The following is an 18,873-nucleotide window of genomic DNA, read 5'->3' on the forward strand; positions in this document are numbered from 1 at the left end:
CTTCAAGGAACTACACCAAATGCACAGAGTGAACGTAAACCCCACAAAAAAAAGTCTTGAACCATAGAAAAATAATTCAAAGGAAAAATTAGAATTACAATTACTACTACCATCCAAAAAATCCTAAACTTTTACTTGTCCAAATTCCCTGATTTCTCTCTTGATTTGCTCAGAGAACTCAAGTTTTTTACTTTTTCTCTTAATGGCAGCTGGCATTTGGTGAAAGACAATGCCTGGGGTACCACCACCAAGTCTGAAACGATTTTTTCCTTGTTGATTAGAAAACTGATGCTATTGAGCAGGAGATTTTCTTTACTTTCTGTTAAAGATTGGTATTTGTAGGTTTCCTTTAAGAGTATTTTTTTCTGACTTTTTTATTATCTTTTATGAAATTGACATGATTTGAGATGCCAAGTAATTTTTCCAGGGCAAATTTAATTGTAATACTGGGGACTGGTGTGCCACCTAACATTGTCTATCGGTAAATGCGAGTTTTAATAATAATAATAAAATGTTAGTGGCATGTACTCACTTGAGCAGAAGCACTTGCTTCAGGAACAAACATTTGTTGACCTGGATGAAAATCACTTTCCAGGTCTTCAACTACAATTATATCCTCTTCACTTTCATCACCAGGATCTTCTCGAGTAATTGACACTATTTGTTCTCTTTGGAGGCTGGAATCTAGAAAGAATTAGTATAAATATTGTAATACTCCAAACATTAATAATTTTTACATTTTTACGAAATAGGAATTACCAAAACTCATTGGATAAAACCTAGGTAGGTTGCTCAATAATTCATTAGAAATTCCAAGAGATGGTGCTTGCAGATTCTGAAAAATTTGCTTATGTTGGCCTCATATCTCACAACACTGCCGTTCAATTATGAGCTATATCAATCATGTGGTTTCATTTTCGTTGTCAATTGAGGCAATAAACTTTTGTTTACTTAAAAAAATATCAAAATGAGATTCATGGTGATTCCGAGCCTGGTTTGGCACCTTTCCATTAAAAATCTTGACAATTTTACTTGTCAATACATAACTGTGGACATAACATGGCTATATAGATTGATTACTTGATATAAGAACAAACGATAAATGAGAAAGTATTACATGCACTTTCACAGTTTCAAAGGCAAAAATTATGGAATTATTACAACAGTAAAAGTCCGACTGATTATAGCATCTGCATTCACCAGATTTGGCTCCTAGATCCTTTTTCTTAATTTCAAACAATGGCTTGGCAGAAAATGCTTCACATCAAACACCAGGGTCACCACCAAAACAGATACATATTTTGGGGACCTTCCAAAATCCTACTTTTTTGACGGCTTAAATAAACTGGAGAAACACTGGGAAAAATGTATCTGGGTCAAAGAAGATCATGCTGGAAAATAAAAAATCTACCCAAAATTAAATGCTTTTCTGTTTTTTCCTTGAAGGAATCCCTGAATGATCCACATACAACCAAGGTGAATCCATAACTGAAAATGGCTCATTGCACATAGAAATGCATTATTAATGGGAAAACCATCATTTCCCTTTCACTTAGCCCACACAGCATTATTAGATATTGTAACATGTTAAATATATATTTTGAAAGAGAATGATGAAGGCATTTCAGTTGGAATTGGCTCCACAAACAGTGAATGTTGCCAGTGCTGTGTGCCTTCAGAATAAACCTGAAATATTGCATACATGTCCATAGCTGATGCTTTGACATTGATTGTCAAATTAATATTATTGCGGTCATGAGCGAGTTACTACAGCAGACTCTCATTAGGATATCTTTGTTATCATGTCTACTCCTATAAACCTCAGTCTTGACCCATGTCATTAATTGAATTTTAAGCATTTATATGGGGATCGAGATGGTGCGGGGGCTAACGTACTGGCTTCCCACCCAGAGGACCCGCGTTCAAATCCCGGCAGTGTTGAATACTTTTCAGAGGTATCTCGATCCCTACTCGAGGTGCTTTGTGGAGAGCATTTTGAGTGAATACGCCATCCGTCGGATGGGATGTTAAGCTGCGGACCCCTTGGCGCCTTTTGTTAAGAGTAGGCTAATGCCGATGCCGGGTTTCTCTCCATCCTTCATCCTTTCCTGTCCATCCCCTATGGCACAAATGACCTCAGTTGTCAGTCGCCTCCCCTAAATACTACTAGTACTAGCATATGATTCATTGCTTACATTCAAGGTGAGACCATAATTAGAATTAGTCAGTGCATTAGGAGGCAACCCAATGATAATATCAACAAAACGCCCATCTAAAAAGATACTTTCTTGCATAGAAACAAAAACATTACTGCAACAAATACTTTATTTCAGTATGAAGTTGTAAAAAAAACTGCCGCAGTGTATAGATAATTAAGAATACTCACTAACATAATAATAATAATAATAATAATAATCTTTATTTGCTCAGAAGACACTGACACAGTGTAATAGATACATCAGATAAGTGTATAGGACACAGTGTACAGGACATATGACATAACATTTATTTTTTGTGATGTCACCTCAAGATGCATTTATTATTTATTTTATTTATATTTTAATTTTTACGGTCTCGTTATCAAACCAGCATAAGTACAATACATTGCATTATTAGAAGCAAAATATGAGCCTAGGAGAAATACATATTGTTAAACAGCAAATTTTGACCGAAGAAAAGCCTATCCTTCTTAGAATTAGAAAAAAAAACCCTACTAAAAACTTATATACAGTGGTAATAGAAACCTTACAACTATCATAACATTTTAAATGTTTATTTTGATAGTATCATGCATTGTATACTTTCAGGACAAATGCAAGAGTTGTAAAAAGTTCTGTTTTCGACATCCAAATACCAAATGTACACCCAAGAGTGAATTGATTTCGGTGAGGCGTTTCAAACATTTCCAATGCTGAATTTGTTTTATTAATATGCTGAACACTATAATAATGAAGAAGTATTCTTATACATTCTAATTAATCATTTTTTCAAACCATATCGCCTTACAAATACATATTTATGTAGATATAATAAGAATGTTCATAGTACTTGCAAGAAATGAGTTGTTTACAACATATATGCTGTGACGATATAATACTTCAGTTGATTACCACCAGGTGATTTAGTTAATCACTATGTGGCACTTGATGAAAAATATGGACTTAATACATACACAGAATGTGCTGCAAATTGATTAGGCATTGAATAAAATTGTACAAGGAGTGTACAAGGGATAGGAAATATTAGGTCGATCCCTGGTTTTGTAAAAAACAATTAATTGAAGCATTTGTTATTGTGCCCGAGTAGAAATGAGATAACTTTCTACGTAGCAAAAGGAGTTCTTTGAAAACAAATTTTACGGGGAATAAGACAGGATGCTTGAAACTTATATCACGTAACCTGACGACCAGGGTGTAATTTGTTTATCAAAGCATATGATAATTTAGATGAAAGTTAACATGCACACATTAAATAATATCACTTAAGATGGAAAATTATCACAGACGAAATTATTGTCAAACGCTTTAACCTGAGGAAAATTTGTAAATACTATATAGCCTTCACCTAGATCTTAAAATTGAATTAGGTCTTATTATATTGACATATTGAATTAGGTCTAATTGGAATGAAAAAATACACAAATAAACACACTTATTATAAGGATTGACTGCTAATGTTTAAGATTTCCAAGATTTGTTTTATATTTATTTTGCATTTTTAGACTGTCAATCCATGCATATTCAATCAGAAAATGGCTATTTTTAGCATTCGCTTGACAAGGGGGGTGTAAAAATTTTTCATTTACTTGATCTATACATTGAGAACATTGACACTGGTTTTTTGGTTTGGTTTCTGAAAAATATCCAATTATTAGTAATTTTATAGTTGAACTCCATTAGCTCAAGATGTTTCTTCTGGATTCCAACTATTCTGTGATGCAGTTAAAAAAATAAAACAAAAAGGGATCTATCAATAACTTTTTTTAGGCAAAGAAATATTTCCAGATTTTTCAAAGAGGTGAAAATTCTAATTGTTTTCTCAATTTTCTCGCTATACCTATGCTAATAAAACACTTACTTCAAACAACAGTAGTCAGTAATTTTACCAATAAAATACAACATGAATGTTTACAATAGTACATACTTTTCATTATTGTTTGGCAGTCTACGCAATCCCATGTTGAGCGAGTTTGCACAGAAGAGCGAGGGCCTGGTATGCATCCAGCGTGTATACCCTTGGATCCACAGTTTTGACACAGCATTAAAGACCAAATCCTAAGAATATCAAAAAGTTTCTTATCAAATGCACACGTGAAGAATGACGAAAAACGTAAAGGAGCAAAATACCAGTAACTAAAGTGGTAACTTATTCTTTCACTGAACAGCCTTTGCCTTTACACCCAAAATTGGTAATTTAGGAACACCCCGAGTCCATCAGTGTTGCAAGAACTATTACATTCAGGCTTTGAGAAATGAAAAAAAAACCTTGTGAATTAACATGCTCCATAACTTGCTGAACTCCACTCTTATGAGGATTTTTTTTATTCATGGCTGAAGATCAGTTTCATTTTAACAAATGCTATGACAACAGTTTTGAATATGTACCAATTTGTACATATTATCCAATTTTGAAAAGATCTATCTAAGTTAGTTGGTCACATTTTTGTCTTTTCCCACGGAGACCACCAAACCTTATTATAAGTAATTATTATTCTTGAGATTGTCAAATATGAAAAAAAGCATTAATAGCAGAGGAGATAAAACTTGAAATATAAAATTTATAAACAAATGATATCAGTGACAGAAAAACTGGACGCTGGCACATTGAAGAAGCGGTTAAGTGAGATGCAGTTATACTCCACATAATTATCATCCATGCCAGACATTAAGGAGTAAAATACAAATATCATTAAGTTTTATGCAGAAAAAGTTACAAGCAACAGATGACAAGGAATTGCAAAATAAAAATAAACCAATAAATAAGATCATGTGCTTATGCTATGGTTTTAATAGCATCAAAGTGAAGGATAAAAAGAGTATTTCCAATTGAAAGTTAATGGAGCGAGTAAGCTTTGACTCCATTCAGAGATGATCCTTACCATAATAGAAGGAGGTAGTTTTTTCACTCTGGTACCCAAAGAGGTTTTTGTTACACTGAATCTAGTTTTATGCATTTTGATCACACACTGATGTAGCAACAGAGATCACTAGCAGAAGTTTAAATATGGAAGGGATAATACAATGACTCATTGTTATATGTCTCCGTTAGATAGTTATCAGAAAAGATAACTGTCACTCAAATTTAAGAGACATTAACATGACTATCTACTGACTATAGAACACTAAATTATGGTATATCACATTTGTCGCTAAAGGTTGTCAGCAGTGTAAAATACAATTATATTTTGATTATACTTCAACAAAGTTTCGTGCAAACGCTTCGGTTGTTATACATATATATTTATTTTGCATTAGTCCAAAAACAGCACTTTGACTTTAAAATCGGACTTAGAACATTGATATAACAATTTGACAAAATCTAATTATTTAAGAACAATTAAATATCAATAAATTGCAAATCAAGCAAGAGTATCAAACTTTCCTCAGTAAAATGTGCCATGATCTGTCTATAACGTGGATAAAAATCATACACAGATAAATTGATGAAATACCTCTTTTTTTTGTACACATTGATATAGAAAAAGAAGATTTTCATTAGTAAAATAAATACAACATATCATCTCCCCATGACATGAAGCACAGCTGCTACTCACCCTGATCTACACAACATAGGTACTTAGTTCTGATTATAGCCGTGATGGAATCTATTTCGTACCTTAATACCTATCTATATACGAGGGTCATCCGGAAAGTAGTACCCGTTCGTGCCGCATGAAGTGCTGACGACGCGAGTAGCCGCTGGACGAGGTCAGATAGCTTCAGTGGCTTGTCTGCCTTCTCTGAGCCAAGTTGCGTGACGCTAGCATTGCCTGTGTTGTTTCTGTGATTGTTTACAATGTTTAAAAAAATTGAGAACGCCGCCAGTTGTGAAGTGAGGGCAGTGATTAAATTCCTCAATGCAAGAAACGTTCGCCCATGTGATATTCATCGCCAATTAAAGGAGGTGTATGGAGACAATGTAATGGACGAGTCGTCTGTTCGGCGGTGGTGTCGCAACTTCAACATGGGGAGGGGGAACACACACGACGATGAGCGTTCGGGGAGACCGTCTGTCATTACAGACCAACTGGTGAGCTCAGTTGACGAATTCGTGAGGAACGATCGGCGCATCACAATTGATGACATCTGTGAGCATTTTCCCAATGTTTCTCGAACAATTGTTCATGAAATTGTTAAACACCATCTGCATTATGCAAAAATTTGTGCAAGATGGGTCCCTCGCGTATCTCAATGAGCTGGCGGCGAAGGACTATGCAGCAGGAATACAGAAACTTGTCACACGTTATGACAAATGCCTTAATTTGCTTGGAGATTATGTTGAGAAGTAGTTTAAAGTATCCTCTTTCAAATAAAATTTTTTATGTTTGTTAATATTTACTTTTGTGTCTTTATTTCACGAACGGGTACTACTTTCCGGATGACCCTCGTATTTTAATACTTAGCCACTGAATTTCAAAAACCTCACATGGAAATGTTTATTGTTAAATGATACATCAAGTTATTAGTAATCTGTAAAGAAACCCACTCTTTACTAAAATTAACTTTAAAAATTTAGCAGTTTTCATATAATCCTGTATGCAATCTCAATGACAATCACAATTATTCAAACCATTTGCCCAAGTACTTCCTCCCACATCAAGCGACCTTCCGTCCCAATGATCATCATTTTCCAATGGAACTGTCAATGAGAACTCAATACAGGTGTCCATGATGAGTCTTTCAGCATTTACATGTTAATTCCCCAAACACAACACCGACAGCTTGATGAGCTAGAATTAAGTGATTTCCTTAACTATTTTGACTTAAATGAAATCATATAGAGCCTGGAGGAAGGTATAATTGTTCACCTAAAATTCAAAACCAACTATTTCCAAAACTCAAGTTTTTTAAGGGTAACTATGAAAGAAATTCATTGATATAACTTACCACGGTCTTATACATTAACTTTTACAAGGTGATTTTTTTTTTAATTTTAACGTGCAAACACAATAAAAACACAGGTCATACCTAGGATTTTCAGATGAGAAATCACGTCCCTTAGGGCATTTGCATACAACTGCATCACATATATTATGGCGCTCCAACAGCTCTGAAAATGCATTTGGCTCCAATTCCCACGAGGCATCCCTTTGAAGAGGGGCAAACATATAATCAATGCCAAAAGAAAGTCTAACTGAAAAGGAATTTCAATGGAAAAAGTACATACTGATCAGGAATGTAGATTCCATTCTTTAACATGGCATCACGAAATTTCTTCTGGTTTGCACAGAGAGGGCATTTGAAGAAATAAGCTGCACTCAGGGCAAATTTCTAAAACAAAATAAAAAAAAAAGATTTTCAGCTTGTACATTTATTCAACAAGAATATTGAATAACATAATTTATGTAAACCTTTTATGTAAACTCCTATTGTCAAATGAAAAACATAGTAAAACATGTAGAGTTGCCATGGTCCACAGATATGTCACTGTTTATTTATCTGGCCTTTTCAGATGCCTATTCCCAGGGTTTCACTTTGAAACAAAAGGGATTTTCAGTTCATTTTCAGATGAATCAACAATGAGATTTGGCATTATGCCTAGGGTGTATTAATCACCCTACCCTTAACTTTCCTTCTTGAAAAGAGGGGATGATTTTCAATAAGGGTTAATTTAGAGAAGGGATACAAGGAGATTTTGAAGAAAATCTCTTTTCAGGTCATCCATAAAAATTGCACAGGAAATTCAATGAAAGACAGAAAGGATCCTCAAGACTTGAGGAGTGTTGTTAAAGACCCTTCATTCAGAAAAATAAACCTTCTACTTCCACATTTTGTTGGCTGGAGTCTCCACACATCCTAATGAACAAATATGGGCATGTCGTAGACCAGGATAATGTACCATTAATCAAAAGAGAACTTAAGACTAATTCCTGTCTAATTCCAATAGTCATCAGGGAGGCAAATCAGAGGATTTCATTTTAACAGGGATAATACATATCAATTAATCACCTGAATACACAATCGATGAAACCATCCATTTTTCTTACAACACGGGGCCCAGAGGGAGTCAGGTGAGTGCAGGTCTTCCACAGGGTCAAAGCAAACACTGCACAAAACATCTCGGCTATTCAACACTTCAGGAGGCACTCGCTGCTTCTGACGATGCTCATTACAGAAGGACCTATTGAAATTAATTAGAAAAAAAAGTGCCTTTGATTTAAGATTGCATTAATCACCAGCATAAACATTCACTCATGTGAGGAGAAGTTACTAAATTCATAAATATAATCTGCGAGTATGAGTTGGAGGATAAGGAAAGGAAGAACTCACACCTCATACTAATTTTTATGGTGTGTGAAATTCATACATTCAGGTTAAATAATCCAAAATATTTTCACTATTAATTTCAACAGAGAATCTTAAAAGAGGGCTTGTAGGCATTAGAAACTTAGGTTATTGTAGACGGCATAGATTTATTTGGATGCTTTGACTGCCTAGGTCATTTCGCACCTCTTGAAACCAACGCGTTCATAAGAAAAAAATGAAACAAACCAAAGAAGTGCACTATCAACATTAAAATAATATTTACGTAAAAGGTGATTTGTGCCTTGCATCACTTGAATGTCACAAGAGTTGTAGGAGACCAGATTCCTTTAAAAAAAGCTAGTGCTCAGATAAGGATATCTGGGTCATCACCTAGGGCAGAACAGGTTTCCCATGTGCACTTTTCGCATTCCAAGAAACAACAGTTCATGAAAAATTGCCATGTATCTATCTATATCTTGATGTAAATATCTATTTCTTGATGGGCCAGTCTCATACACAATGAAAGATAAGATATAGAAATGCAGGCCATGTTCTGACCAGGCTTTGTATTATTCTTGTTGGGTGGGAAAAAAATTATTAGGCAGGAACTTAAGAAAATGCTTTACTGCGGTTAATGATGGAATTCGCTTTACTTTAACGTATTTACTACGATAACATAATGGCACCATAAATGATTTCGGAAATGGACAAGTCAGGTACTGTCAGTGGTTGCCGTGAGTTACTTCAGGTACAAAATGAGTAGCTTCAGGTGTGATGCACTGGAAGTCAAACATAATGAATAACTGATCATAGCACTGACATCCACATCACTTCCTCCTCCCCCCCTCCTTTCCATCAACTTTCGTTTGTGAATATTGACCATGCGTGACACACAACCACTCCCGTCATTGAGTGCCCCTCCCCCCCCCAGTGTGCGTGTATTCTGCCATCACCCCTTCCAGAAGGGGCCTAATCCCCTGGCCTGGACTCCAGCCCTTAGCCCACCTACTGGCATCGTTCCAGCTGCCAATGGGTTATTGGTGACTCCCGCCATTCACCCAAGTGGACCGCTTCGCACTTTAAGACTATGTGTACTGTTTTTAACAAAATCGAAACTCTGTGCTTCCGCTATCCTTTGTAATTGTCTCCCTTCTCTTCCCCCTACTCTCCCCCCTAGCTCCACCCTTCTTCCCCCCTCTCTCTCCCTCCCTCCCCTGTAAGGATGAAAACAATGTTGATATTGGTACACTAAAAACCCTTTAGAGAACAAGAAGACATGAACTGTCATTGTCAAGGTCTATCCAAGGCACGATGTGATGACTAATGGCAGTAAAATCTGAAAGAATGAATGAGGCACAATATCTGCCACAGCCTGAGAACTCAGGGGATGGGGGGCACAGCATATACATCAATAGGGATTCTCAAGAGAAAGGAGGCTTTGTCTCAGCATTCAAAGACTTATATGCAACTCTGAGAATACCTCCTTTATGACAATGAACTCGCAAATCAAGCAATCAAGAGAAAAGCTACACATTGTCCAAAGTACATTTTATGCAATCTTTTGTCCTCAGGTACCAATCAGTATCACTTGATATAACAGTGTAACATAGCATTCAAGAGTCAACTGACAAATCTAAAAAATATTATAAATCTTCCTTTGTAAAGAAGAAATATATGTAACTCCTTAATATGAGGTGGATCAAATTCTATGCAGAATTTCCAATTAAAAAATTTTCATACAAACAAACATGTACATTCATCAACCTTTTTTGCAAATAGGGACCTCCTAAAATATTCATATCATCACCAACATTCAACCACCACCAGTCAACCTGAAGATTGGTTTGATAGGCGAGGGCAGATCTTACCTAGTACTAAGGAGCAGCATGTGAAATTCAGACATGAAGGGTAAGGAGACTAGTTTCTGTGGTTTTACTGTGCCATCTAAGTTTTTCCAAGAAATATCTAATACCAAAAAAATTACATAGGCATAGGGGAAGATGAGGGCACCAAGAAACTTCCCCAGGACTAATTGTCAGTAGTCAAGTGCTCTATCCACTGGGTTTGCCACATAATTATTTGGCAGAAGAGAATGTTAAGGCAACTATGAAATCTGACCTTTTTTGCAAATACAATGCATAGATTTGAAAATTTCCCTTTCAAATCACGTAGCCAGCTAACTCAACAAACCTCACAATGTATTTTTCTCTCAAGATATCAGGGCTTATTATGCCCATTATTCAAAAGATGGTTCACCCTACATTAAACAAAAACGTAAACGCCAACCTATCATTAAGTTTAACCAAGAGGCAGGTGATGCGAAGCACCTTGATCTTTCACCAGAGCGTCGTCCTATTGTTAAATTCTTGAAAAACCCAGATGGTAAATAAATAAATATTGTTCACTGACAGAGGTCTATGACTGCAAAATCCCAAGTTTTGAGGTAATGGTTGCTACTTAGTAACTAATCCAAGTTCTGGAACATAGAGTACATGGGATGTTCTCCATAACTTAGAACGATACAAATTAAAAATAAAATGAATGAAGTTAACTAAATGGAACTCACCTAAAATCCCCATAAAAAAGGTGAAGAGAACCCTTTTCCAGGCCGCAAGGAAGATGAAATATTTTTTTACACTTGCTATTAAAGCACTTTGAAAGGGCACCAGGCTGACCACAGTACGAACAACACTAAAATAAAATGCACAGGCCTTAAGAAAAATCAAGAATACGTTCATTCACTTTCTAATTACTCGATATCATTTGAATTCATTGTACTCAACCCTAAGGCCAAACAAAAATTAACAAACATTTTTTAAGACACAATTAAATAAAAACCACACGGTACTTAAAAGAAATTGATGTTACACTATGACATACCATACTTTGCCCGCTTTGAAGGACTTTTCGGATATCAGGTAAGAGAAAGCCCAGGATACCTTCATCATCGGATCCATTTTGGTCCAGAATATGCGCAAAGAGCTGAAATGTGTCAGGTGCTAAGCGATTAAGTCATCATAAATGCTTATTTTTAAAAATATATCACTATTTCCATTGATGCATAGAGAAGTAGTAATCCAATTCGCCATTTTCGTTTAGTTATGACAGCGAAAAAACATTGACGGATGAAGTTTTCAATTCACAAAACTAACTACAACGAACTTCATAAATATGCCATCTGTTTACATGTTTTCCAAACAAAACTTAAAAGGGACTCTAAAAAAAGTGCCAAATTGCTAATCGATAATTTGCAATATTTAAATATCCTCTAATTAATGAAACTTTCGACCAAAATTTCTTCGAAAATTTGTTACAAAACACTTCACAAACATTATCAACGAATATTATTCAATACAACACAAACCATGACGTTTATGATTGCGGAGACTTATCTAAAGTGTTAAACACTAAAGAGATTCATAAATCTTACCAAGCAATAATAATGACACTTGACGTCCTTCTGTCTGTGGAGTGGCCCATAAAGAATGTCATTGCGAGGCTTACCACAAAAGCCACAACTTCCCTTCACAGACACCATACTTTTAAACGAAATAAGGAGCGAAGGAACACCAATAGAGTCATAAAATTAGGAATAACCCTATCACGGCTGAATCCGCAGTCAAACTATTTACAGACGACATAAACAAGCATTAGTTTTCCTCTAAAAACTCGATGGTTATCCCAACATCTTCGGTTGAATCAATGAAATTTTGGCGACATCTTCTTTAGATTCCATTAATTGACGCCGATCCGTCCCGAGCCAACTGACATGAATGAGATTTAAACGGAATATTTTTACAGCGTTTGAAAGTTTGTTTAAAAATAATTTTAGGAATTTAAATGATTGACTTGAGGTGGCGAGAGCGAATTCAAGCAATATTTAACGATTCATCGGAAATGTTACCTGGCACAATGGAGTCCCGCGCGCGCGGGAATGTGAATTTTGAAATTCTTTCATTGTTCGTTAGAAATGTAATGTGAAAGGTAATATTAGGACATATATTCTGTTACTGCAAAGTATTTCAAGACGAAGTAATCAGCATTTGAAAGAGTTTTGATAATAAAATCAATCAATTTCTTAATGATTCAGCCCTCTAAATGCGTGAAACAAACTTTTAGGCAAGTTACTTCATTTTATACTAATGCTAGTTTGGCTGGAGGTGGTAGAGTTAATCCAGTACTCAACCCACAGGGGAGGGGGCCAGTGCCGGTTATGGTTTCCCAGGAAGATCTGCTAACCAAGGAATAACACAGCTTGAGTAAAGTCGAGGGTACGCGGAGAGGCTTGACCGAGAATTAAACCTCCGATCAGTAGTCAAACTCTCTACCCCTGGACTACCGCGACCCACTTTCATAAGGTGACCATTATAATAAGGGCCAATTTCATTTATTCATCAAACTATAATAATATTCAGATGTAGCACGTCTAGTTATAGACTATACGTCTCAGAGCTTCAGGAGGCCGAATTATTGTGAATTTTAGGCTACTTTTAATTTAACTATTGTAAAATATATCATGGCAGTCTAGTGATAAGAGCACTGAGCTACTTACTGGAAGTGGGCTTTGTTCAATTCTGGGTGATGCTTCTGGGCACCCTCAGTCACTGTGGCTTTTTGGGAGTCTAATGGAAAGAGTAGGGGGCAAAAAAGAAAGAAACTGGAAACAATGAAGTATGGATTCATAACAATATACCTAATTAGGAGATATCATTGTGGGAATTACACCCACTCCACCAATTAAAACTAACTTTAGGTCAATCATTATGGGTTGTTTTGGTTTTTTAGCAATATTTGAATGATATTATATATAATAAGAGAATTAGGCAAAGGTGGAAAATATGAGTTTCATCGAGTTACACTTTATCTCTAGGTGCTCATGGCGGTTAAAAGGGAGAAGATACTACCCTGGATCATTCAACAAATTTACAAAAGCTACTATATCTCCAACAATTCTGGACACCTTGAAACAGTGATTATATAAACACATTGAAAATGGCTACATTTTTATATAGGCACTATTTGACTTCACTTGGCCCTCCCCTTTGAGAAAAATGTTATCACTACAGTAAATGTTTAAGCTGTAAATTGGCCATTTCCAGCTGAACATGTAGGGTCATAACATCCTAAATATAAAGAAATCACTGCTAATCAGATGAAAATTAGGGGTATATTTGGAAAATTAAGACCGCGCCCTGGCTAAATGTTGTTGAATCTTGCCAGGCCCAACTACATTTTTCAGCAAATTTTCATCATCCTGGAATAGGTTAATACTTCGGAGTAGATACTAAAAAGTATCCTCCAAGATTCTCCCAGTATCCTACTAAATTCTTGTAGGAACTATGTATTAGAAACATTATGGCTCTGTGGTTTCTGTAAAGATAATGCTTCCTACTGGATTTCTGCAAGCCTTAATATTTATTGTGGGATCTTTCCTGGAGAGCCTGTTAAATATTCCAGCTGGACATATTGAAATGTAATGAAATAATTGACTTTGTAATTCCACACACTTTATTTAAAAACACGACCAGGTTTCGACGTTGAACGTCATCATCAGGTTATGTCCGACGTTTCGACGTTGAACGTCATCATCAACCTGATGATGACGTTCAACGTCGAAACCTGGTCGTGTTTTTAAATAAAGTGTGTGGAATTACAAAGTCAATTATTTCATTACATTTCAATATGTTATGCAAATTCCACAAAGTTACGCCTGAGACAACAAATTCCAGCTGGAATTTTCACCTGAGCAATAAGTGACCATCGGGATCTCCATCTACAACTTGTCATACATATTTCCTTCAACAGGAAGCTCTAGACACATTTCTTGATGAGCCCATTTGAAGGGAACCACCAACTACCTAATATCACTCTTTTGTGTATGCCTCACCAATTACCTAAATGATTATTCAGATTATTCTATTTATTTAATTACCTATAGAACATAAAAAAAGACTTTTGCCAATGCAGTAAATATGACACATTAAACAAAGTCATTTACAAATGTTAATATTTTTTTCAAATAAATTAAAGTCTAATTTTATGAGGCTCTAATAATGATAACTATGTTTCTAATTGCATCTGGCCTAAAGTTGAAAAGTTTTATCGCCTTTGGAAAAGACCATTCCTAGTCCTTTTCAATTCCCTATGAAAAACATACAATTGCCTTTCCACCTAATTTCATTTGAATGCTATTGTATTGGAATGAAATTAATGTTTAAATATTTAAATACATAAGAATAGATGAAACATTGAGAAAGATGATTAGAGTGTTTGGTCTCTCATAATGGGTTCACCAAAATTACCCATTTGATAAATGTACCATAATATGTAAAGCCTATTTTATTTTAAATACATGAATGCTGTTGCTACTATCACACCAGAATATGTCACATTTCACCATAGCAAATTGGACAGTGAAAATGTGCAACATACATGAACTTTTAAAACATTTAGGGCAATAATAGCTCTTAAACAGCTAAGTTGAAACATTATGCACAATAACATTGTCCAACTGCCATTGAAATAACAGTCATTTGTGTTCCCTACTCAAAATGTTTCCTACTATTAATAGTGTATTCTTTTTTTTAAAACACTTAACTCTCTCATTTTCTATTCTCCTATTTTCATTAAATCTACGCAGTCTATACTGTTTCCAGTAGGACTGCTGTGCCCCTTTTATCATTTGCTGTCTTCATTAGAATTAATGCTCCTCCAGTATTTTTTAAAGTCTTAAGTGGACGTGCTAGTCAATGATACATAATTCTTTTTAATAAGTTATTCTTTCCACAGCTGTCTTTTAAATTCTTTCTATAAAAGGTAACGTTTTCTAGTGTATACATATGGCTTTAGAATAACAGTTTTCCAATCATACAAGTAATAACTGCACATTTTGGTTAGAAACAAAGACTTTCTTTTCATCAAATATTACTCCCCCCTTTCACCAACCCTTACTTCTTAAAATAGGCATTTTGCAAGCTACTCTATTTAATAGCTTAATGTACGTTGGACGATTGCTTCCAAAATGTATTTTACACAATGAGTCCTCACACATACGCATGCACCTATCGAGAACCATTTTTCTAATAGAGTATGGAATGATCACTTACTTTGGCTGAGTGCCTAATGCTTCCTTTTAATTGATTCTAAAGCTACCTTAAGCTACTCTATAAACTTAACAAGAGTGTTCTTCATTTAGCTTAATTATTTTTAATTACCATAATTACTTGGTGCAACTCCTTATGAAATGCTCTAAAATGGGTTACCCCTTTTGGTTTATACATTTGCATGCATAGCACTAATTTTCTAATCAAATATAAAAATTCATAACTTTGACAAAAGAGCAAATGCTTTCTTTGTGGCAATACTTAAAATCTCCTTTCAACATCCCTTACTCCTTAATACAAATTTTATTCATTTGGTTTTTTATATTTAATTTACCCTATTTATTCTGTTTGCAGCTATCTCTGAAATGCTATTTACAACAGGTGACCTCCTCTAGTTTACACCTTTATTGATGTAGAGCACCAATTTTCTAATTAAATGAGATATGATAGTCACATTTGGCTACAAATCGAATTCTTTCTGTTCCTCAAAACAAACTGCCTTCATCAGCCCTTACTCCTAACCCAAAACTTAATTTTTTACTTTCCCTAGTGTTACTCTGCATAACTGTCTTTAAAATTCTTTCTATACAAGTAGACCTCTCCTACTTTACATTCATAACCCTATAGCATTAATGGTCCATTCATAAAAATAATCATTGGATGCTTTGGCTAAGAAACAAGCACTTTCTTTTCATCCATTCTGTCTCCGCTAATTAATCCATAAAAAAAACCTTCACATGGCTTAATTCTTTTTAATATCCATAAATATACTTTTCACGAGTATTTTGAAAACGTTTGAAATACAATGATACTCTTATAGATCAGAACTAAATTTATACACTCTTTCTCTAATGCAGCATGGAATGATCGCTGAATCCTGCCTAGTCCAGTGTACCTTATAATTTCTTTAATTGATACTCAAGTTTCCTTCATCTGCTCTCCCTACTTAGCATGAAATGTATACATAAAGCTTAATTCGTTTTGATTATCTTGATGGTCCTTTGTATATGTGCTTCTAAAAGGCATTCCATACAAGTAGATCTTATATAGTTCATATGAATTCCGGCAGACCATAATTTTTTGCATTCAAATGGAATAATTTCTACACTCTGTCGGTGCTGCTGATGCTTCTTTAAATCTATATATGCTTTGCCTGCTAACAAAAAATGATGAGGGACTGTTGAGAGACTACGCTCGACCTGCTGGACGGATCACATTGAGTGCCAACTAGCGGCGTCTATAAGAAGTAAAAAACACCGCATTGCTAGCGTGCTAACTTCCCTAATAGCGATTCTCGTCTGCGGTCCCACACCATTGCCGTGCACATTCTTTTGTTGAAGAGAATGAAGGTGTTGGACGAGAGGCGCTTGTGCATAGAAATTTGTGTAAACTAGGGAAAAGCGCGACTAAAACGTATGCAATGATTCAGGAGGCATTTGGCGATGAATGTTTGAGTCGGACAAGGTGTTTTCGTTGGTACAATCGCTTCCAGTCTGGAATAACTTCGACTGATGAACCGAGAAGTGAACCACCATCGACGTCAACATCCGACGCCCACATTAACAGTGTCAATGATTTGGTTCTTGCAAACCGTAGGTTAACTGTCAGGGAGATTGCCGATGAAGTTGAAATTAGTGTGGAATCCTGTTCCACCATTTTGACGGAAAATTTGGGCTTGCAGCGTATCGCGTCGAAATTAGTGCCGCGAGTGTTAACGGATGAACATAAGCAAGAACGTCTTGACATCAGCCAGGAACTGCTCGATCGTTCTAAAGACGACCGAAACTTCTTAAAAACGATCGTATCAGTCGATGAAACCTGGGTTTATGGTTACGATGCAGAAACCAAAGCCCAGTCTTCACAGGGAAAGGGGCCATCTTCCCTACAACCCAAGGTGATGTTGATCGTTTTCTTTGATTGGGAAGGGATTATTCATCATGAATATGTCCCAAAAGGACAAACATTGACTGGGCAGCAATATATTGAGGTAATGAGAAGGCTAAGAGACGCCATGTTGCGGAAGAGACCACAAATGTGGGAAAACAAGTCTTGGTGCTTACATCACGACAACGCACCATCGTACACATCATTGATTGTTACTGAGTTTTTGGCCAAAAACAGCACACCGGTGATCCCTCAGCCACCCTACTCACCGGATCTTGCTCCTGCGGACTTTTTCCTATTTCCTAAGTTGAAGTCCACCTTGAAAGGACACCGATTTGAAACTACTGAAGACATCCAACTAAAGTGTACCGCAGGCTTAGAAGCCATTCCGAAAGAAGCGTTTCAGGCGGCATTCGATAGCTTGAAAACACGTTGGGAGCGTTGCATTGCCAGCCAAGGGCTGTATTTTGAAGGCGATAAGCATGATGAAAAGGTAACTAACAAAATCAGGTATTTACTCAATTAGTCTCCTCTCTTTTTGAACAGACCTTATTAAGATTAAAGAACAGGTATAAGATTAAATTCATCCAGTTATTCTTCATAATAAAGCCCTTGTTCTTATATTGATGCTTTATAAGTGACTTAATTGATACTTAGTGCATCTCCTTATAAAATGACTTCTGTACAGGGTTGTATTACCCCTTGCATGTATTTTAATTTCTCTGTTTATATTTAGTACAACTCTGAAAAATTCTTTCTAAGCAAGGTTTTCTCCTCTAGTTAATACATATTCCTGTATAGCCATAATTTTTTAATTGAATAAGAAATGATTTTCACATTTTAGCTAAAAACAAATGCTTTCTTTTCATCAATGCTTAAACTCTCCATACAAGAAATCTTCTTTCTGTTGCTTTATTATTTTTATTTTTTCTAGTTATACTCTGTACAACTGTATCTTAAATAATTGTGTGCAAAAAAAGTGCAAGGTGACCTCATGTTATTTTTACGTATGCCTGCATAGCACCAATTTTCAAATCAAATAATGAATTATTGGAATCTTGGAAATGTAACTATTGTATGCCTTGCTTCAGTAATTGAACTCTCTTTTTTAACCCTTTATTATAAAAAAAACTTCATGAGGTATAATTGTTTTTATTTGCCCTAAATATGCTTCGCATAACTTGTAACTTCCACCAATAGAGGGTGAGCTGTTTTAGTTAATGCGCACGCCCATAGACCACCAATTTTCTAATTAAATATGGAATGAATGCAACATCTTGTGTAAAAACAAATGCCTTCTATCAATTAATCCTACAACTGTCCTTTAATCAACCCTTACTCCTGAATATATATCTTCCTATAGCCTAATACGAACTCATTTTTCATAAACACTTATTCCTGAAAAACCTTCATATAGCTTA

At 35.6% G+C, this 18,873-nt stretch overlaps 1 protein-coding gene across 4 annotated transcripts in view; it reads right to left on the bottom strand.

Moving 5' to 3' along the window:
* LOC139691371 (PHD finger protein 7-like) overlaps window positions 1–12,200 on the bottom strand; it is a 35,640-nt gene extending 23,440 nt beyond the window's left edge. For all 4 annotated transcript variants that reach the window (XM_071589160.1, XM_071589162.1, XM_071589163.1 and 1 more), the window contains exons 1-8: window positions 11,896–12,200; window positions 11,346–11,447; window positions 11,032–11,156; window positions 8,169–8,340; window positions 7,387–7,490; window positions 7,188–7,307; window positions 4,144–4,274; window positions 533–684 (exon numbers count right to left, since the gene is read on the bottom strand). In XM_071589160.1, the coding sequence (XP_071445261.1) occupies window positions 533–684; window positions 4,144–4,274; window positions 7,188–7,307; window positions 7,387–7,490; window positions 8,169–8,340; window positions 11,032–11,156; window positions 11,346–11,447; window positions 11,896–12,003 (1,014 nt within the window). In that variant the 5' untranslated portion in view covers window positions 12,004–12,200. The remainder of the gene's footprint in view (window positions 1–532; window positions 685–4,143; window positions 4,275–7,187; window positions 7,308–7,386; window positions 7,491–8,168; window positions 8,341–11,031; window positions 11,157–11,345; window positions 11,448–11,895) is intronic.
* Window positions 12,201–18,873: the final 6,673 nt, after the last annotated feature.

The sequence above is a fragment of the Hetaerina americana genome, unplaced genomic scaffold, assembly GCF_022747635.1.
Source record: "Hetaerina americana unplaced genomic scaffold, ioHetAmer1.1.p SCAF_33, whole genome shotgun sequence".
Taxonomy (NCBI): domain Eukaryota; kingdom Metazoa; phylum Arthropoda; class Insecta; order Odonata; family Calopterygidae; genus Hetaerina; species Hetaerina americana.